Raw genomic sequence first — 21,983 nt, forward strand, 5'->3', positions numbered from 1 at the left:
ACAAACACTATCTGATTCCATTTATACGAGGTATCTAGAATATGTAAATGCATAGACACAAAGTAGAATAGGGGTATAGAGGTTACTAGGGGCTGGAGGAGTGGGAAATGTGATGTTATTCCTTAATGGGTATAGCTTTTCTGTTTGGGATGATGAAAAATTCTGAAAATAGATAGTGGTGATAGTTATACTATATTGTGAATGTACTTATTAATTTCACTGTATTGTACATTTAAAAATGGTTAAAATGATAACATTTATGTATATTTTACCACAGTAAAAAAAAAATGTAAGAGGTTAGATCGTTCCTATAATGAAGAGCTTATACAGAGTGAGTAAAAGGAGAGAGAGAGAAAAAAAAAAGAAAGAGAAAGAGAGAAAGAAAAGAGGGTAGAAGGGGGTGGAGAAACAGGTACTTTGAGAGTTTTCAGTGAATCAGAGATTTGGATCAATGGTGCCGCACATAAGACCTGGCACATTGTAAGCACTCAGTAAATATTTGTGGAATATTTACTGAGTGAGAGAATGGTAGAGGAGGAGAAGGGATTTTGAGAATCTGACCAGGGTTAGACTTTGCATCCCCTATAATATTCTGTGAGAAATCCAAGTTAAGACTTGGATTCTTTTGCCTGACCAGGCAGTGGCACATTGTATAGAGTAGGAGTCGGGAACCTTTTTGGCTGAGAGAGCCATGAACGCCACATATTTTAAAATGTAATTCCGTGAGAGCCATACAACGACCCGTGTACGTTATGCATTATCCAATAAAATTTTGGTGTTGTCCCAGAGGACAGCTGTGGCTCCAGCCACCCGCAACCATGAACATGAGCGGTAGGAAATGAATGGGTTGTAATACATGAGACTGTTTTATATTTTTAACATTATTTTATTTATTTATTTATTTATTTATTGTATTTTTCTGAAGCTGGAAACGGGGAGAGACAGTCAGACAGACTCCCGCATGCGCCCGACCGGGATCCACCCGGCATGCCCACCAGGGGCGATGCTCTGCCCACCAGGGGGGCGATGCTCTGCCCCTCCGGGGCATCGCTCTGCCGTGACCAGAGCCACTCTAGCGCCTGGGAAAGAGGCCAAGGAGCCATCCCCAGCGCCCGGGCCATCTTTGCTCCAATGGAGCCTTGGCTGCGGGAGGGGAAGAGAGAGACAGAGAGGAAGGGGGGGGTGGAGAAGCAAATGGGCGCTTCTCCTATGTGCCCTGGCCGGGAATCGAACCCGGGTCCCCTGCACGCCAGGCCGACGCTCTACCGCTGAGCCAACTGGCCAGGGCCACATTATTATTTTTTTATTAAAGATTTGTCTGCGAGCCAGATGCAGCCATCAAAAGAGCCACATCTGGCTCACGAGCCATAGGTTCCCGACCCCTGGTATAGAGCGTTGGACTGGGATGCGGAGGACCCAGGTTCCAAATCCCGAGGTCTCTGGCTTGAGCGTGGGATCATAGACATGACCCCATGGTTGCTGGCTTGAGCCCCAAGGTCACTCGCTTGAAGCCCAAGGTCACTGGCTTGAGTCCAAGGTTGCTGGCTTGAGCAAAGGGTCACTTGCTCTGCTGGAGCCCCTACCCTGCCCCGCCATCAAGGCACATATGAGAAAGCAATTAATGAACAACTAAGGTGCCGCAACGAAGAATTGATGCTTGTCATCTCTCTCCCTTCCTGTCTGTCTGTCTCTCTCTCTGTGTCTCTGTTACCCCCAACAAAAAAAGAATGGGATTCTTTTTTAATTACCTATGGTGACTTTAAAAATAAAACTTCCAGCCCTGGCCGGTTGGCTCAGCGGTAGAGCGTCGGCCTAGCGTGCGGAGGACCCGGGTTCGATTCCCGGCCAGGGCACACAGGAGAAGCGCACATTTGCTTCTCCACCCCTCCGCCGCGCTTTCCTCTCTGTCTCTCTCTTCCCCTCCCGCAGCCGAGGCTCCATTGGAGCAGAGATGGCCCGGGCGCTGGGGAGGGCTCTGTGGCCTCCGCCTCAGGCGCTAGAGTGGCTCTGGTCGCAATATGGCGACGCCCAGGATGGGCAGAGCATCGCCCCCTGGTGGGCGTGCCGGGTGGATCCCGGTCGGGCGCATGTGGGAGTCTGTCTGTCTCTCCCTGTTTCCAGCTTCAGAAAAATGGAAAAAAAAAAAAAAAAAAAAAAGAAAGAAAACCTATGGTGACTTCAAAAATAAAACTTCCAGCCCTGGCCGGTTGGCTCAGTGGTAGAGCGTCGGCCTGGCGTGCAGAAGTCCTGGGTTCGAGTCCCGGCCAGGGCACACAGGAGAAGCGCCCATCTGCTTCTCCACCCCTCCCCCTCTCCTTCCTCTCTGTCTCTCTCTTCCTCTCCCGCAGCCAAGGCTCCATTGGAGCAAAGGTGGCCCGGGCACTGGGGATGGCTCCTTGGCCTCTGCCCCAGGCCCTAGAGTGGCTCTGGTCGCAACAGAGCAACGCCCGGGAGGGGCAGAGCATCGCCCCCTGGTGGGTAGAGCGTCGCCCCCTGGTGGGCATGCCGGGTGGATCCCGGTCGGGCGCATGCGGGAGTCTGTCTGACTCTCCCCGTTTCCAGCTTCAGAAAAATACAAAAAAAAAAAGAAACTTCCAATTATTTTTACCACCAAAAAAATGGATTTATTCAGGACAAGCATGCTACAGCAAAAAACTATAGGCAAGTCCAGCAAACAAAGGAGAAGAAATTTACTTTATGGAGAAAAAGGAGGAAGTTGGGAAGCAGCGATTTGAAGGAAAGTCCATTGGAGGAAAGTGAAAGTTTAGGGGGATGATGGCTTCTCATTGTCTGGACTTGTTGCTGAGCAAGGAGAAAATAATCTTCCTCCTACTGGGGCAGCAGAGACCCTCACTGGGAATGCAGAGTGGCTTCTGTCTGTGGGGGTGCATAAATGAGATAGAATGGTAATGCAGGAGAGCTCCTTCTTCTGGCCTCCTTCCAAAGTTTAGTAACACTTAATGTTACTAGACTTTGCTTCTTTGAATAAAACTCTTTGTTGAGTCTAGGCCACAGGAGGCCCTGGACACATGGTGGGCTAAAATAAGAGTGGCGGGGTAGGGGCATCCCACTGAGCATGATGGGGCAGGTAAGGATTCCTTTAGGAGGAGAAGCTTCAGTCCAGTCTTACAGTCAGAAGGAGGTGGCAAAGGCTGAAAGAGTTTTCGTGGCGAGCTGTGTAAGTCGCTACAGTTTTGAATCTTAGCCAGCTGGGCCCCAGATGTGTTGAGGCGATAGGGATGACCCACAACCACACAATAGTGTAATCTGTATTGACGTTTTCTCTGCCGCCCAGGAGGCCTCGTGGGAGGGGAAGTCCCCAGAGAACCCATCAAGTGTATTATTCTTGGGTCCCACCTCCACAGGACTTGAGCCAGGTCTTCCAGCAGGGGACGTGCAGGAGCTCAGGCGCGGAGGCCCGCGACCCGTCTCTCTAGCCTGACACGGGTCATAGAGTCGTGCCGCTTCCGGCCGCGGGGTTGGGAAGGAGCCGGAAGTCTAGCGGGCTGCGGGCATCGAGATGGAGACGGGCGAGTACGAGTCGGTGCTGTGTGTCAAGCCGGAGGTCCACGTCTATCGCATCCCGCCGAGGGCCACCAACCGTGGCTACAGGTGACCGCCCGCCGCCGGGCCAGGCTAACCCCGATTTAACCCGTTCCCCGCCGCCCGACACGCCCACTGTGGGAGCCGAGGACGGCCCCGACCAGTTTAGGGGCGGGGGAGAGGTGATGCTGAGGTGTCCCCATGTTCGTGGCCACAGCAGGGAGGCGAGCCCAGGCTTTCGACCGTCTCGATCGGACGCTCCTGGCTCTCAGTGGCGGGGAAGGCGTTAAAGCCTTGTCTAGCGCCTAGGGATCCGGTGGACTTCCAGGTACTCCAAAAGTGATCGGGACTGGTAGTGTCACAAACCTTTTTCTTTCAAAGCTAACTGATGGCCTCGAAGGGATCCTTGAAAAGCCTTAAGGGGGAGGGGACCCTTCACGGGCGGAAATCCCGAAGGGGAAGGAAGGGAGCGCAGAACTGGCCAAAAGGATCGGCCCCGGGTCTTTTTGCTGATATGATAGCAGCTTTAAGCTGATGGCAGAAGCCCAGCTCCCTTCACGTGAACTTCAGGCCTTATCACAGCCGGTGGCAGTTGGAAGGAATCCAACGGCACTTCTCTGGTGAAGTGTTCCTGAGACGAATAAACACACATATACTTGTAGAGTATCTGGAAGGGAACTGCCCCACGGGAGGGGAATGGGGTGTGTGTGTGGGGGGGGGGGTGTTGAAAGGCGTTTCCTTTCACTGTATATACCTCTTTGTACTGTTTGCATCGTGTTATCTACCAAAAGAAAACGAAAAATATTAAAAGAAAAAACGATGTACCTGATACAGACAACCTGATTTATGGCTATTTTGTACCACTGGGGGTGGGGGTGGGGGCTCTTGAAGGCAATGTTTGTTCCTCATTTGGAAATAGGGAATACAGGATTGGCTGGCACCACAGGAAGGGTGGCGTGTGGACAGATCTGGCTCCTTGTTAATTTCTGATTGTGTTAGCACAGGCTTATAGCTGATTTTGTAGTGAACAAATATTTTATTGAGCACCTATTACAGGGGTCGGGAACCTATGGCTCGTGAGCCAGGTGTGGCTCTTTTGATGGCTGCATCTGGCTCACAGACAAATCTTTAATAATAAAAAAAAAACGTTAAAAATATAAAACATTCTTATGTATTACAATCCATTCATTTCTTACTGCTCATGTTCATGATTGCGGATGGCTGGAGCCAATCACAGCTGTCCTCCGGGACAACACTAAATTTTTTTAGAGAGTCAGATAGAGGGATAGATAGGGACAGACATACAGGAACAGAGAGAGATGAGAAGCATCAATCATCAGTTTTTCCTTGTGACACCTTAGTTGTTCATTGATTGCTTTCTCATATGTGCCATGACCGTGGGCCTTCAGCAGACTGAGTAAGTAACCCTTTGCTCGAGCCAGTGACCTTGGGTCCAAGCTGGTGAGCCTTTTTTTTGCTCAAGCCAGATGAGCCCGCACTCAAGCTGGCAACCTCGGGGTCTCGAACCTGGGTCCTTCCGCATCCCAGTCTGACACTCTATCCACTGTGCCGCTGCCTGGTCAGGCAACAACATCAAACTTTTATTGGATAATGCGTAAGGTACACAGGTCGTTGTATGGCTCTCACGGAATTACGTTTTAAAACATGTGGCGTTCATGGCTCTCAGCCAAAAAGGTTCCCGACCCCTGACTTATTACAGCCATGACATAACTTTAAAATGGTATGAAAGCAACAATAATAATAGTTATAAAAACACATTTGCTTTCTATCATCAAACTGGAGATGGGCCACCAAACCAGGGATTGTCGTCGACCCCTATCCCTTTCAGTAGGATAGATTTGGCCCCTTTTGGACCCCCAGAAAGGGAGGATACCAAGTGTCAGGGCTGGCTGGTTGACAGAGGGAACTGTCAGTCATTGCACTTCAGCTTCAGAGCTCTGCTCTGCATGAATCTGAGGCCTGTTGCCTAGTAAGAGGAACTGAAACTGAGTCAGCTGACTTGTGAATAGAGAGCTTGCATTTGTGTGGCCTTCCAAACAACCTGTGTTCACAGTTATGGTGCCTCTCAGAGTCCTGGCATATGCTTAGGGACTTCCAAGTAAAGCCTCGTGGAAACACCCAAGGTTCTTGCTATTTGGGGGTTTTACTGAGCTGCTTTTTAAAACTAAAATGTGAACTTGGCCCTGGCCGGTTGGCTCAGCGGTAGAGCGTCGGCCTAGCGTGCGGAGGACCCGGGTTCGATTCCCGGCCAGGGCACACAGGAGAAGCACCCATTTGCTTCTCCACCCCTCCGCCGCGCCTTCCTCTCTGTCTCTCTCTTCCCCTCCCGCAGCCAAAGCTCCATTGGAGCAAAGATGGCCCGGGCGCTGGGCATGGCTCTGTGGCCTCTGCCTCAGGCGCTAGAGTGGCTCTGGTCGCAACATGGCGACGCCCAGGATGGGCAGAGCATCGCCCCCTGGTGGGCAGAGCGTGGCCCCATGGTGGGCGTGCCGGGTGGATCCCGGTCGGGCGCATGCGGGAGTCTGTCTGACTGTCTCTCCCTGTTTCCAGCTGCAGAAAAATGAAAAAAAATAAAAAATAAAAAAATAAAAAAATAAAATGTGAACTTAACTGCTTTAAAAGCCAAACAAGGCTGTTGCAACAGGTCCACAGTTTTCTGGGTTTCTTTCTGCCTAGGATGCCTTTGAGAATGTTTCTTCAACATCCATTTTCTCAAGTGTATTCTTGCTCTCCTTTCTTCCACCAATAATTGCTTGTTCTCTACTTTTCTTTTCTTTTTTTTTCTGAAGCTGGAAACGGGGAGAGACAGTCAGACAGACTCCCGCATGCACTCGACCGGGATCCACCCGGCACGCCCACCAGGGGCGATGCTCTGCCCCTCCGGGGCGTCGCTCTGCCGAGACCAGAGCCACTCTAGCGCCTGGGGCAGAGGCCAAGGAGCCATCCCCAGCGCCCGGGCTATCTTTGCTCCATTGGAGCCTTGGCTGCGGTAGGGGAAGAGAGAGACAGAGAGGAAGGAGGGGGTGGGGGTGGAGAAGCAAATGGACGCTTCTCCTATGTGCCCTGGCCGGGAATCGAACCCGGGTCCCCCACACGCCAGGCCGACGCTCTACCGCTGAGCCAACCGGCCAGGGCTTGTTCTCTACTTTTCCTCCAAGATGGTCTCAGTGAACCCAAGTGGTCACTCTGACCACCTGGTCTAGCAATGTCTTAAACAGGCGCCAGGAACTACCGTATTTCCCCATGTATAAGACACACCTTTTCTGAAAAATTTGGAGTCTAAAAACTGGGTGCATCTTATACAGGGGTTGTAGATTTTTTTTTTTTTTTTTTTCATTTTTCTGAAGCTGGAAACAGGGAGAGACAGTCAGACAGACTCCCGCATGCGCCCGACCGGGATCCACCCGGCACGCCCACCAGGGGCGAAGCTCTGCCCACCAGGGGGCGATGCTCTGCCCATCCTGGGCGTCGCCATGTTGCGACCAGAGTCACTCTAGCGCTTGGGGCAGAGGCCACAGAGCCATGCCCAGCGCCCGGGCCATCTTTGCTCCAATGGAGCTTTGGCTGCGGGAGGGGAAGAGAGAGACAGAGAGGAAAGCGCGGCGGAGGTGTGGAGAAGCAAATGGGCGCTTCTCCTGTGTGCCCTGGCCGGGAATCGAACCTGGGTCCTCCGCACGCTAGGCCGACGCTCTACCGCTGAGCCAACCGGCCAGGGCCAGGGGTTGTAGATTTTTTAACTTACATTTCCCACTTTTTTGCGCTTATTTCTGCGCTCATTGTAGATATATGAAGACTGATTCGTCATCAGACACAGATGAGGACAAGCTAATGGATGGAGTTGTGACAGTGATGAGTTGTATGAATTTTATGGTGAATAAAACTTGAGTTCAATAACTTTATGTAATATGGTGGGGTTTTTTTTTTCTTCAAATTTCAGGCCCCAAAATTAAGGTGCGTCTTATACATGGGGGAATATGGTATTTCTTCCACAGAAGGAAAACCAGGAATCCTGCTTCAGGGAAGGTCTCTATAATCCAGAATTTAGGTCAGCAAACTACAGCCTGCTGTGTTTTTGTATGGCTCACAGGCTAAGAATGGTTTTTACATTTTTAAATAGTTGGGGATATTTAAAGAAGACTATTTTATGATGTGAAAATTACATATGAAATTCAGATTTCAGTGTTTTTAAAGTTTTGCTAAAATACAGGCACACTCATACCTTAAAGTGCCAGTAGGTCACGTACTATGTATGACTCTTCTCCCTGTACAGCGGCAGAGTAGTTGTGACAGAGATGGTGTGGCACTTTGCAGAGAAAGTTCCCCAACGCCTGGTCTAGAGCAAACAGCCCACCTGCCCTTCCCATCCCCACCCCCAGCATTGGAGTGATGGAGGGGGATCCTCTGACAGAGGCTCATAGTTTTTGTCCCCTCAGGGCTGCGGAGTGGCAGCTGGACCAGCCATCATGGAGTGGCCGGCTGCGGATCACTGCAAAAGGGCCAATGGCCTACATCAAGCTGGAGGACAGGACCTCAGGTAAAGGCAAGGGAGGCCTGCTTGGGTCTGAGGTGCCATGCCTCCCACTGTGAAGGGAGAGGCAGCCCAGGCCTTACTGGGCCTCTCTGGGGTCAGGGGAACCTGTCCTGGATGAAGACCCGAGTGTACCTTTAAACCTCCTCCATTCCCCTACCTTTAGTTGTAGTAACCACTGCCCACAGGTATTAAAGGGAGTATTTCTTGCCAAGCACCTGTTTTTTCTGGTGGTCCTTGAGAAAATAGTAATTTTGGAGCCCAAGTTGAGGATACCTATAGGTTGGTCCCAAGTGGGAAGCCCCAGAGGTTGCCTTGAGACAAGCTGGGTGAAGACGCACAGCCCTCTGCTGCTGAGCTCTGGTTCTCAGAATTCTGTTTATAGACTAAATGGTAACTCCCCAGACCGACCACGCCCATTAACTGAAAGAGCTGGAAAGTGCCTCCTTCACTCTTTCTGTGGTGAGAGGACAAGCCAAGCTGAGCGGTGTTGGGGTTAGTGGTCAGATGACACTTTGGGGGAGATCTCTGGAAGTCCTGTGCCACCAGTTTCTCAGAGGGCTTGGGGCGGCAGCCCCCTAAGGGCTGGAATAGCCCAGCCCTTAGAACAGCGATCGGGCACAGTACCTGCTCGGTCAGGTGCCTTGGCATTAGGTCATCTGTTTTTCTAATATGTAGAAATTTTCCTTTGTGGGGTGGAACAAAGTACAAAGATTTATAGGCAAGTAAATTTTCAGAACTGTGTCATTTGTGTCTGAGCTGTGGGACCTTGGGCGAGTCACATGACCTCTGGCACCTTGGCTTCCTTTTTGTTGAAATGGGCATCACATTAGTTCCTACTTCACCAGGTTTTTGGAAACCCATCCAATTGCTTTGTGAACTGCAAGGTGACCCAAAGCATTGATTTGTTCTGCAGCATGGGGTTGGCAGGGTGAGTATTGTCTGTAGAGCAGCTAGAAGAGATAGCTGCCATGGCTAGGCCAGAGAACTCTGGCTGTGAGATGTTCTGGGATGTCCTAGGTGGTGTCACAAGGGAATGGCGACACCTGTTCTCTGGGGGCCTTGGGAACTGACCGCCTGGTGTCCACCTCGTGTAACAGCCACTGCTTAGGCTGAGACTCACCCAGGATGGAATGGGTGGCCAGCAGCTCCAGGCCATCATTCTTATGGGAATGGAGGCCAACATTGTCACAGCTTTTGATTTGAAGAGAAGCCAGAAATCAGATTATTTTATGTGTAATTTTATTTTGCAGTGTGTTTGGCAATTACATGAAAAATAGTAAAACTAAGCCACTACTGACTTAAACTTTTTGTTGGTTATGTTCCTGTGTCTTCCCTTCAGCCAGAGTGGATTTGATTAGAATCCCAGAGTAAGGTTTGCGGTGTGCCTCCCAGGAAAAGGGCCCCAGTGGGAAAATCGAAAGAACAGGCTGTCGCAGGCTCAGGGCTCTCCTAACTTGTGCTTTCAGGGGAGCTCTTTGCTCAGGCGCCAGTGGATCAGTTTCCTGGCACAGCTGTGGAGAGCGTGACAGATTCCAGCAGGTACTTCGTTATTCGCATCGAAGATGGAAACGGTACGCAAGGGTCTTGGGGCTTTCTCCTTGTGAGAACGGTTTCTCTGTCTCTGGAAAGTGGGACTGATCACATGTTGTCCTCTAGGGCGACGGGCATTTATTGGAATTGGCTTTGGGGACCGAGGTGATGCCTTTGACTTCAATGTTGCATTGCAGGACCATTTCAAGTAAGTAAGGCCGGGACGCATGTGCTCATGCCTCCTCCTTCCTTTCCCTGGACAGAATGATTTCCCAGGTTAGGTACCCAGGTGGTGGTGTGTGGTCTGTCTTCAAGCAGAACCTCAGGAAAACTCACTTCTCATTTGGGGCAGGCCGGCTTCTCTGCATCCTGCCAGGCCTCGTCTCCACTTTGATGTCATCTCCTTTTCCTGTGGCCCGTCTCTGTTACCCCCAGTCAGCTGGCCGAGACTTTCCTTCCCCTGCCAGGCCCCTTAGCAGCCAGAGGCCTGGTCCGGCTCCTGTGGCTTTTCTGGGCTTGTTTCTCTGTGCTATGATAAGTGGTGCCTGGATTCCCGGGCCACTCAAGAGATGCCCTGGTGGGCCTTTCTGAAGCTAAAAGGCAAGGCAGGAAAGATTGCTCCTCTGCCATCTGCAGGCCCTCCCCTCTGGCTTCCAGCAAATGGGGAGTGTGTGAGTGCCCACATGGAGGCCTCTGGCTCTTCCCTGTGCTGGCGCCCTGTCCTGAGTGGCTATGGACTGGGTGTCCTGTGGAATTTGAGGACCTTTGTGGTGCTCGCTCCTTCCAAGCATCTGTCTTGTCTTACCATCTACCTTATGAGCCCTGGGGTGGGGGGTGGGGGGTGGAGTCCTTATCTTAGTTCTCATGCCAAGTGCTTGGGAGTAGAGATTCTCAGATTTGCTGAAGACCAGCATTAGGACCCTCTACATAAGTGATCTCATTGAATTTTCATAGTGGGCTTTAAGATACATGGACTTGTCAGCCCCTTCTGATGGGGAAACGGATATGTGTGCAGCTATTAAGTGTCACGGCAGGATTTGAATTCCGGCCTAACTCCCAAGCCTGCGCTCCTCTACCATCTGCTGCAGTAAAAGCCTCGTCCTAGACCAGCGGAGGTTGTAGTGGAGTGCGTGTGAAGGCAGGGCAGCTAGTGTCTTCCTTACTTTTGTCTTTCTCTCCCCAGGTGGGTGAAGCAGCAGTGTGAATTTGCAAAGCAGGCCCAGAACCCTGACCAAGGCCCCAAACTGGACCTGGGCTTCAAGGAGGGCCAGACCATCAAGCTCAACATTGCGGTGAGTCCACCTTGCTTGGCTGTACTGCCCATGATCAGATGATACTTGTGGCTACCACACCAAGCCCAGCCCAGCCCAGAGCCCAGCGCTCTTTCTCACAATTCAGTCCCATCAGCTCAGCAGATGTTTATTGAGCAGCTACCTTGTGCCAGGTTCTACACGGCAGGGGAATGAGGGGTCTCTGCTGCCCTCTCAGAGTTGAGCTGAGACAGGCAGGTCAAGAGTGGGGAGTCAGTGTATCCATTCCAGGCTGCGTCCTGGCCTTGCATCTTGAGCAAGGAAGCTTGGGGGTGCTCTGGGCAGGAAGGCATCAAGATGGGTGTGGGGTGTCATGGGCACCTTCTGCTGGTGGTGTTGTCTTGGCTCCCTGTGTCTTTGTCCTGAGCTGCTCTGCATCTGGCTTTCCCCCCTTAGCTCCTAGGTTGCCAAGACTTGGCCTTGATCTACTTCAGGGGTGGAGTTGGAATGATTTGGGGTTTAATTTTTGAAGAAAGGACCAAAGGGGTTTGATTTTTGAAGAAACTTTGTAATCCTAAAATAATGCTCTTCCTCTTTACTTACTATCTCTTTCTCCTCTTTTCTGCTTCATGCTAGTGATGATTTGGGACCTTGAAGTTGGCCAGCTGGCCCTTAAGAGAAAATGCAGGTCCAATCCAGTGGACTGGTTGGGATGTGATTCTTTCTCTTGCTGTGAGGAAACTAACATTTACTGAGCTGCTGTGTGCCAGGTAGTGTTTTCAGGCACTTTCTCTATGAATTAAACATTCTCCCTTTTTACAGCAAGAAACTTGAAGCTTGGAGAGGTTTGCCCAGGGTCATAGAGCTAGAAACAGCTAGCACAGCCAGACTCACTAAGCTTTTGGAGGACTTCACTTGGGGCCATGGTCTTAGCGTTTGATTAAACTGCTGGTTTCTGGCTCACGCTTGGTGCTCAGTCCCCCTTTGCCTCAGTGTTTTAATGAAGTATGGTATGCATACAGAAAAGTGCACAAATTATAAATGCAGAACTCTGATTTATAAAAACTGAATTTACCCACACAGACCAGCTATCAGATCGAGAAGCAGATTATTAGCATTCTGGAAGCCCCTCTCCTGTCCCTTCCAGTAACTGCCCACCTCGAGTAAACTCTCTCTTGCCTGAATACCCTAGATTTTGTTTTCAGCTTTTATTAATTGACTCATACACTTTGTACTCCCTTGTGTGACTTCTTCCTTTTCCTGATGGTATCTGTGAGAGCCTCCACATTGTTACATGCAGTTAGTTCATTCTCATTGTGGAGGCATATCCCATATGAGGGTGTATCCAGTGATTTACCCCCCTAACCGATGGTGGATGTTTAGGTAGCTTCTAGTTTGGGGCTGTTACAAGTAGTACTGCTGAGAATGTTCTCGTGCAGGTCTTGGTGCAGAAATGTATGTGTTTCTGTTGGGTCTGTATCGGGGGGGGGGGGGGATTGCAGGGCCATCTGTTTAGATGTCCAGCTTTTTACAGTTTTTTAAAGGAGTTTACCCAGTATAGGAGTGTTCTGGGTGCTCCCTACCCTTGTCAGCACTTGATGTTCTATGGTTTAGCCATTCTGGCGGGTACGTAGTGCTGTATCATGGTAGGTTTGATTTGCATTCCCCGTATGATTAATAAATTCGGGTGCTGGGTTTTAAAATGAAATGCGTTTGTGACAGCTTTAGAATGGTGAGGCATTGAATACATCTTGTAACAATGTGGCCTGACCTGTGGTGGCGCAGTGGATAAAGCGTCGACCTGGAAATGCTGAGGTCGCCAGTTCGAAACCCTGGGCTTGCCTGGTCAAGGCACATATGGGAGTTGATGCTTCCAGCTCCTCCCCCCCTTCTCTCTCTCTCTCTCTGTCTCTCCTCTCTTTCTCTCTGTCTCTCCCTCTCCTCTCTAAAAAATGAATAAATAAATAAAAAATAAATTAAATTAAAAAAAAAAAACAATGAAAGTGCTGGGTAGATCTTGACCATCTGTTAGTTCTATACACATTTGGGGCTTTCGGTCACCTTGGCCCTCCCTGTGGTGTTTTCCAGCAGAACTGACTGGCCCACATTCCTCTCCTCCCTTCAGAACATGAAGAAGAAGGAAGGAGTAGCCGGGACTCCCCGAGCCCGGCCCGCCAGCACAGGAGGGCTGAGCCTGCTTCCACCTCCCCCTGGGGGGAAGACCTCTACCCTGATCCCGCCCCCCGCGGAACAGTTGTCTGTTGGGGGGTCCTTCATCCAGCCAGCAGGTGCTCCCGGTTCAGGTCAGTGCTGGGGGTGACTGTGCTTGCTACTAAGTCCTTACCTGTGGGTTCCTCCTCCTGCCGGCAGCTGGGGCCCATGGCTATCCCTCCGCCGCTCATTGGTCTGTCGTTCAGTAGCTGTGTGTGACCAGCTGGAAGGTGAGCACCGGGAACCAAGTCCTGCCCACACCGGGTAAAGGCTCCTCTCTTACCCTCATACCCACCACTTACCCCTTCACGGTGTCTGTCCTCCCCCGATGGGCAGGGACTTCAGCTTATTGGTTGCTATTGAAGATCGTGGGTTCCTGGTTCTCAGAGGCTGCTCAGTGGGTGCTGAGTGAGTGGGTAATGGAGACACAGTCTGTGCTCCCAGGGTGCTCGTATCTAGTAGGAGACTGGAGTCACAGGCACAAAGACTGGGGACCAGACTCACTGCCATCCATCATGCCTGGGGGAGGCTTCATGAAAGAGGTGGCATTGAGCTGGGCCCTGAAGGAAGGAGATTGGGCAGGGAGCACTTGGGGTTGCAGACAGAGAGAAGAGCTGACTTAAACACCTGATACAGCCTGACCAGGTGGTGGTGCAGTGGATAGAGCGTTGGACTGGGATGCAGAGGACCCAGGTTCAAGACCCCGAGGTCGCCAGCTTGAGTGCGGGCTTATCTGGTTTGAGCAAAGCTCACCAGCTTGGACCCAAGGTCGCTGGCTCCAGCAAGGGGTTACTCGGTCTGCTGCAGCCCCACGATCAAGGCACATAAGAGAAGGCAATCAATGAACAACTAAGGTGTCACAATGAAAAACTGATGATTGATGCTTCTCATCTCTCTCCGTTCCTGTCTGTCTGTTCCTATCCCTCTCTCTGTCTCTGAAAAAATAAAATAAAATAAAATAAACACCTGCTATATTGAAGAAGATGGATGCAGCATAAGAACACCAAGGTGTCACGCTGGCTGGATAGCTCTGTTGGTTAGAGCATCATCCCGAAGCACAGAGGTTGCCAGTTCAATCCCCAGACAGGGCACATACAGGAACAGATCAATGTTCCTATTTTTCTCACCCTTATCTTCCTCTCTTGCTAAAATATCAATCAATAAATTTAAAAAACCACCAAGATGAGTGATGAGAAATAAAATTGGAGATTTCGTTTGGAGCAAGCCCTTGGTAAGGCCATTGAGGTGCTGAGAATCCGAGGTAGCACCCCCAGCAAGCCGAGTGGTGCTTTTTCTAGGATGTAGGCAATGCCTTCTAGAGACGCTGGAATTCCAGAAGTTAATGCCTAGTGCTGGCCTCTGATAAAGCTGGATGCCAGCCTCCTCCCTTGCCCTCGCCCCCTCCCTTCCCAGCCCGTGTGATACCCCTCGCCTTCCCCAGGCTGTGTGAGTGGTACCGGCCCACTTGCTCTGCACAGTGCTCACCAGCTTCTTGGGGATAAGATCCGGGCAGGAGCCTGATTTCTTTCCATTTAAGGCTCGTGGGCACTGGCTCCCCTTTCTGGGGTCAGGCTTCCAACTTCAGCCCTATGGGGAATACCCAGCCCCAGAGAGGAGTGGGAGTAGCGGGCAATGAACCCTTCGCCCCTGCCACGGGGATTATTCTTTAAGCATTGGTTCTCAGTGAGGTCACAGGACCACCTGCCTGGGCATTGCTTGGGGCAGGGGCAGGAATCTGTCTTTTTTTTTTTTTTCTTTCTTTTTTCTGAAGCTGGAAACGGGGCGAGACAGTCAGACAGACTCCCGCATGCGCCCGACCGGATCCACCCGGCACGCCCACCATGGGGCGATGCTCTGCCCACCAGGGGGCGATGCTCTGCCCATCCTGGGCGTCGCCATATTGCGACCAGAGCCACTCTAGCGCCTGAGGCAGAGGCCACAGAGCCATCCCCAGCGCCCGGGCCATCTTTGCTCCAATGGAGCCTTGGCTGCGGGAGGGGAAGAGAGAGACAGAGAGGAAAGTGCGGCGGAGGGGTGGAGAAGCAAATGGGCGCTTCTCCTGTGTGCCCTGGCCGGGAATCGAACCCGGGTCCTCCGCACGCTAGGCCGACGCTCTACCGCTGAGCCAACCGGCCAGGGCTGTCTTTTTTTTTAATTCATCCTTTCAGGGACAGAGAGAGAGACAGAGAGAGGAATAGATAGGGACAGACAGACGGGAACAGAGAGAGATGAGAAGCATCAATCATCAATTTCTCGTTGCGACACCAATAGTTGTTCATTGATTGCTTTCTCATATGTGCCCTGACCGTGGGGCTACAGCAGACCAAGTGACCCCTTGCTCGAGCCAGTGACCTTGGGTCCAAGCTGGTGAGCTTTGCTCAAACCAGATGAGCCCGCACTCAAGCTGGTGACCTCGGGGTCTCAAACCTGGGTCTTCCACATCCCAGTCCAACGCTTTATCCACTGCGCCACCGCTTGGTCAGGCAGGAATCTGTCCTTTTAACTGTACTTGTGTGCTGACTAAGGTCTGAAAGCTTTCCCTTGGTTGCTGGTGCATTTTAAACAGATAATATGGAGAACCTGCTATGTGCCAGGCAGCATTTTAGGCTCTGGGGATGCTTTAAGCATAACATCAAGTCCCTGCTCTCAAGTGCTTAAAATGTGCGGATATGGAAGACGGGCAGTTGCATGTCTACAAACTAAATGGTATGGGATAACAGGCGTCATGACTAGCAGACATTTATTGAATGTTATTGACTTACTACAAGTACTGTATATGCTCCAAAACCAGGCTGGCTGAGTTCAAATTCTAGCCTACTAGTCGTGTGATATTCAGAAAATTGCCACTTCTCTGTGCCTCAGCTTTCTTGTCTGTAGGACGGGGTAGTAATGATCCGTACACCATAGGTCTCTTGTAGGGACCAAATGTGATAGGCCATTACAGCCGTTATGAATGTTGTAAGGGATCACATTTGTTCGCCCTCATTTGATTAATACTGTCATTATATCGTCACTATGTGCTGTGCCTGTTCTGAGCATTCCATGTAAACTCACTCACTTAATCCTTAGACCATCCTATGAAGTAGTCACCGTTCTTGTCTCCGCTTTAGGCATAAGGAAACTGAGGGTTAAGGGACCTGTGTAAGGTCACACAGCTGGTTCTGGTATGTCTTCCCCCAGGGACTGTGCGGAGGTTCCTTTGAGATAATGGACGTGAAGCTTGGTAAACTATGAAACTGAGCCATTGGGGGCTTGAGTTTTATCTGGTCTCCCAGCCCAGAGCAGATTGGAAATAGCAAACTGGCAGGAAGGCAGAGGATGGCAGGCACAGGGACAGTTGGCAGTGCGGGGGGGGGGGGGGGGTGCCAGCAAAGCACAGAAGGAAGCACTGGGACCGCACCATACCACCCTGCTTGGTACACAGATAGCAGCTTCTGTGGTACCTTTCCTAGACAGCTCTCCCTGGCCCCTAACCAGTTGGGCTCCCAGGACTTGGCACATGTCTAACACACAGTTTTCTTTTTCTTTTTTTTTAATTGATATTTTTATATATATATATATTTTTTTTTTCTTTGTGGCAGAGATAGAGTCAGAGAGAAGGACAGACAGACAGGAAGGGAGAGAGATGAGAAACATCAATTCGTCATTGCAGCCTGACCAGGCGGTGGCGCAGTGAATAGAGCGTCAGACTGGGATGCCGAGGACCCAGTTCAAGATCCCGAGGTCGCCAGCTTGAGCGCGGGCTCATCTGGTTTGAGCAAAAACTTACCAGCTTGGACCCAAGGTCACTGGCTCGAGCAAGGGGTCACTCGAGCAATCAATGAACAACTAAGGTGTCACAATGAAAAACTGATGATTGATACTTCTTATCTCTCTCCATTCCTGTCTGTCTGTCCCTATCTATCCCTTTCTCTGACTCACTCTCTGTCTCTGTAAAAAAAAAACCCAACAAAACCCCCCCCCAAAAAAATTCTTCATTGAGGTTCCTTAGTTGTTCACTGATTGATTTCTCATATGTGCCTTGACCAGGGGGCTACAGCAGACCAAGTGACCCCTTGCTCGAGCCAGCAACCTTGGGCTCGAGCTGGTGAGCCTTGCTCAAACCCAATGAGCCCAGGTTCAAGCTGGTGACCTCAGGGTCTCGAACCTGGGTCTTCCACGTCCTAGTCCAATGCTCTGTCCACTGCGCCACTGCCTAGTCAGGCTCTTTTTTTAATTGATTTTAGAGAGAAAGTGGGGTGGTGGGGCAAGGAGCGGGAAGCATCAACTCGTACTTGCTTATGGTATGTTCCTTGACCAGGCAAGCCAGGATTTCAAACCAGTGACCTTCAGCATTCCAGGTCGATACTCTATCCACTGGGCCACCACAGGTCAGGCTGACATACGATTTTCTTAGCTGGTTGATCCAGACACTGGACTGAGCTTTATTTGAAGATGACTTTGCAGTTTGGATGGGCATTTTCTATTCAAGAAGCCAGGGCAGGAGATGGTAAATTTTTTTTTTTTTCATTTTTTTTTTCATTTTTCTGAAGCTGGAAACAGGGAGAGACAGTCAGACAGACTCCCGCATGCGCCCGACCGGGATCCACCCGGCACGCCCACCAGGGGCGAAGCTCTGCCCACCAGGGGGCGATGCTCTGCCCATCCTGGGCGTCGCCATGTTGCGACCAGAGCCACTCTAGCGCCTGAGGCAGAGGCCACAGAGCCATCCCCAGCGCCCGGGCCATCTTTGCTCCAATGGAGCCTTGGCTGCGGGAGGGGAAGAGAGAGACAGAGAGGAAAGCGCGGCGGAGGGGTGGAGAAGCAAATGGGCACTTCTCCTGTGAGCCCTGGCCGGGAATCGAACCCGGGTCCTCCATACGCTAGGCCGACGCTCTACCGCTGAGCCAACTGGCCAGGGCCTATGGTAAATTTTTAGACAGATTTTCAGCATAAACCATTAAAAACAGGGTCAGTTGCAGGTACGTGTGGCAGATGATGTGTGACTCGCCTAGCTGGCACCCCTCCCCTCCGGTGCGCTTTCTGCTTTTTCTCCAGGGGTCCTCAAGGGCTCGGGTGTGGGAAGGTGGTGGGAATGTGGCAACTTGTTGGTGTTGTGCTGCCCAAAAGCACATCTCTGAGTGCATCTCTCAGCCAGCTGGAATTAAGAGGATGACTTCAGGGCCACTGAGATAACCAAAAAGATCTCTGACTCCAGTCTCCTCTTCTCTTCCTACCCATTGGACTTGGGGACATCATTAGGTGGTGCCACTGTGTCCTGGCCGCAGCCCAAGCCTGCCACTGCTGCCACCGCTGACATCTGGGGAGACTTCACAAAATCCACAGGGTAAGGAGGGTCACGTTCTTTGCAGTGGGACTTGGCCAGGACTGGTTCTCTGAAAACCTGGGATCGCTCCAGATGCTCTCCTTCTGAGGTCACGAGCATCAGCTCTGATTTGGACATTTTTAGGCCAGCCAGAGGACTGAGCCCCAGAGCACCCCCTTGGGTGGCCTGTTTCTCTCCATGGAGGTTTTTTTAAAAAATGTATTGGGGTGACACTGGATAACAAAATGATACAGGTTTCAGCAGCCCAATTCTACAACATATCTCTGTACATCCACGAAGGCATGTCATTGTTCTCCACTGCTAGGTGGCTGGAGCCACCTTGTGCAACTCTGGTCTTTAAACCACCTCATCGAGTGCTTTGGCTGGTCCCCAGTCCCCACCTCCCCTCTCCTGCCCCCAGCTACCCCAGAACACTGGGTGAGAGTTAGCCTGGGTTCCAGCCTTGGCCCGTCCTCATGGGACCTCTCAGGCAAGGTCTCTTGCCTTCTCTGACCCCATAAAATTTCAGGCCTTCACCAGGTCAGAGTGAAAGGATGCTAACATCCTGCTGCACCACTGTTCGTATGGCCAGGCTCTAGGACAGGAGTCAGCACACCTTTTCTGTGAAGGATCAGATAGCACAGAGTTTAGGCTTTGCTGGCCATATGGTCTCTGTTCCATCTATTCAGTTCTGCTTTTCTGTCTCAAAAGCAGCCACAGACAATATGTAAAGTAATGGACTTGGCTATGTTCCTCTAAAACTATTTGTAAAATAAAGGGATTAGACTTGGTCCCTGAGCTATAGTTTGTTGACCTCTGCTCTAGAATATTCAAGGGCTGACTTCTTGGGGCTCTTTTTGTCCAGAGAGAAGCCTTTTTTATCTGCTTTGTCTTTTCAAACATCTAAACTGTCCCACCCATCCCTATCTTCCCTTTACAGGGCGACTTCCAACCAGACTCAGCCAGGCACAGGCTGGGTCCAGTTCTGACCTGAGCGCAACTCTTGATCCTCATCCATATTCCGGAAAGGAGCTGCCTCCTTTGGGCCACAGGAAGGAGGACAAAGCACTCCCTGGCAAGCTTCTGTTCGGAGCATGACTCTCACCTCCTCCTTGCCTGACTCTTTTGACAGACTGGGCATGTTAGGCAGTCAATTGCCACCATGTCACACTGTTTCCTGGGACTCAAATATGCAACAAAACACCAGAGAAGAAAAACTCCAGGATCCTTATCCCTGCCTGTCCTCTTGGCATGAGAGACTGAGACTGCTTCTTCCATCACAATGACCCGTAATAAACACAAGCCCCCAAAAGCAAAAGAAGGGGTTGAGTGTGCTGCCTGGATTCAGATCAGCCCTTCTCAGGAATTACGGGTGTCGCGGGATCCCAGTTTGTGAGGGCAGCTTTCTGCACTCCCATTGGCTGCAGACACTTCTGTCGAGGCACCTTCAGAGGAGGGCTTCTTCCTGCTTTCTAGCAGGTTTATTGGCTGTAGCTTGAACAGACAATCAGAGGGGAAATTGGGAGAGTTAACCAGCTTACTAAAATTTTTAATACTTGCTTTGCTCCCGTGCTAATGCGCACTAACTTGTTACCTTTGCAGAAGGGACCATTCCTGCAATATGCCTCAGCAAGGGCCTTGGAAAGCATTCCTCACTGCGGGCCAGGCACTGCTCTGAGCCTCAGGAAGCAGTGTGCATCGGCCAGGCGGCCTGGTTTCCCCTGCCAGGCCAGGTAGGCGATGCAGGCTGAGGCAGGTGCCGGAAGCCAGGTGGAACAGCGTTTGGGCAGGAAGTGGAAGCTGTGCTTTTGGAGGTGGGGGTTCAGCCTCCTGTCCACTGGCAGCTCTGGGGTTGCAGGCTCATGGTGCAGTTCCTGGTAGCCTGGACTTTTTTTTTCTTGGTGGTTTGTGAAGTGCCTTGTTTGCAGACAATCTCTTACTTTCTTTCCTCCTTCAGGGACTGTACATGACAGGCAGAAGAGCTCTGACTGAAGTCCAGGGTTGTCTGTATTGCTGGTTTAGAAGAAATCATTTTATCTGAGCACACCTCTAAAATTGCTTTTATCAACATACTTTACCTCTTAATTGAAAGATTCCTTTTTTGAAGGGTCACAATGATGAACTGAAAAAAGTATTGGGTTTTTTTTGTGGGACCAGATTTCTAAAATCAAAAAATAAATATTTTGACTTCTGTCAGTGTATGTCAGAGACACACATGTTTTTGGCGGCATGGCCTCTAAACCTTCCAGGATGCTACAACTAGCTCACAACCACCTCTCACGTTGATCACGTATATGGATTTCACGTCTGGGCCAGGGTGTCCAGTTGGTCAAAATGAGAGAATTTGGCCCTATTGCCCTAAGGCAACCAATAACTTCTCTCCTATGTATCTAAAAAGAGTATAGTTTTTTTGTCATTGTGGGACATTCTGGTCTCCTTGCCTTCTAATGTGGGAGGGGGCCCCTGCCTCCTACCAAGACTTCCCTGTTGGTGTGTCTCCCTAAATACTAAGGACATACAGGCACACAGAAGGCAAAAGGTAAAATTTAAAAAGGCCACGGGGCCCTGGCAGGTTGGCTCAGTGATAGAGCGTCGGCCTGGCGTGCGGGAGTCCTGGGTTCGATTCCCGGCCAGGGCACACAGGAGAAGCGCCCATCTGCTTCTCCACCTCTCCCCCTCTCCTTCCTCTCTCTCTCTCTTTTCCCCTCCTGCAGCCGAGGCTCCATTGGAGCAAAGTTGGCCTGGGCTCTGAGGATGGCTCTGTGGCCTCTGCCTCAGGCCCTAGAATGGCTCTGGTAGCAACAAAGCGACGCCCTAGATGGGCAGAGCATCACCCCCTGGTGGGCGTGCCAGGTGGATCCCGGTCGGGCGCATGCAGGAGTCCCCATTTCCAACTTCAGGAAAAAAGAAAGTAAAAAAAAAAAAAAATGGCCACGGTTCTGCCTGAGAGTTTTGTAAGAAAGATGTAGTTTTTGATTATGGAAATAGCCACTTGGTTATAGGGAAGACAGAAAATTAGAACTGAGGTTGCTTGTGCCCATTGAATAAGCGTAAGGAAATTGCATCAAAGGACTCTCAGGAGGAGAAAGCTTTTCTCTTTGTTTCCCGGTACTTCCTATTGTTCTCAGTGCTTGGAGGCTTAGACCTAGAGACATCCCTTCATTATAAGTATATATAGACCATCGAAGGTAACACTTGGATTCTGGAGGCAGACCTGGGCTTTGGGTCTATGCTCTTTCCTGGTTAGATGTGTAACCACAGGCTCCTTCTTTAACCCTGGTGTCACTCAAATGAAGCATATCAAGTGCACAGCAAGTGCCCATCCTATAGTTTGACCTTAATCCCCTTTATCTAGAATCGGGTAACATACCCAGTACTGTTTCCCAGATGGTGATGATGTGGCACCTGAGAGGAAACGGGTCAAGGATCAAACCTGCGCCTGACCTGTGGTGGTGCAGTGGATAATGTCCACCTGGAACGCTCAGGTTTCTGGTTCAAAACCCCAGGCTTGCTTGGTCAGGGCACATGCAAAGCAGCAATTATGAGCTGATGCTTCCTGCTTTTCCCCCTCCCTTCTCTCTCAACCTCTTCT

General features: G+C 50.8%; 1 protein-coding gene across 2 annotated transcripts; it reads left to right on the forward strand.

The window, feature by feature from the left end:
• Positions 1–3,478: 3,478 nt before the first annotated feature.
• NECAP2 (NECAP endocytosis associated 2) lies at positions 3,479–20,592 on the forward strand. 2 transcript variants are annotated; one of them, XM_066375185.1, is made up of 8 exons: positions 3,479–3,612; positions 7,998–8,098; positions 9,562–9,666; positions 9,752–9,833; positions 10,809–10,917; positions 13,001–13,178; positions 18,328–18,412; positions 19,332–20,592. In XM_066375185.1, exons 1-8 carry the CDS (start codon positions 3,521–3,523, stop codon positions 19,378–19,380), a joined length of 801 nt encoding a protein of 266 aa, XP_066231282.1. In that variant the 5' UTR covers positions 3,479–3,520; the 3' UTR covers positions 19,381–20,592. The 2 variants fall into 2 exon arrangements, with proteins under 2 accessions (XP_066231282.1, XP_066231283.1); XM_066375186.1 differs by lacking the exon at positions 18,328–18,412.
• The last annotated feature ends 1,391 nt before the right edge of the window (positions 20,593–21,983 follow it).

This window comes from Saccopteryx leptura, chromosome 3, assembly GCF_036850995.1.
Source record: "Saccopteryx leptura isolate mSacLep1 chromosome 3, mSacLep1_pri_phased_curated, whole genome shotgun sequence".
NCBI classification, from domain to species: Eukaryota; Metazoa; Chordata; class Mammalia; order Chiroptera; family Emballonuridae; genus Saccopteryx; species Saccopteryx leptura.

Coding starts and splice junctions, on each gene's coding strand:
- NECAP2 (XM_066375186.1), top strand. CDS start 3,521: ATGGAGACGGGCGAGTACGAGTCGGTGCTGTGTGTCAAGCCGGAGGTC. Junction 8,099..9,561: donor GCTGGAGGACAGGACCTCAG/GTAAAGGCAAGG, acceptor TTGTGCTTTCAG/GGGAGCTCTTTGCTCAGGCG. Junction 13,179..19,331: donor AGCAGGTGCTCCCGGTTCAG/GTCAGTGCTGGG, acceptor TTCCCTTTACAG/GGCGACTTCCAACCAGACTC.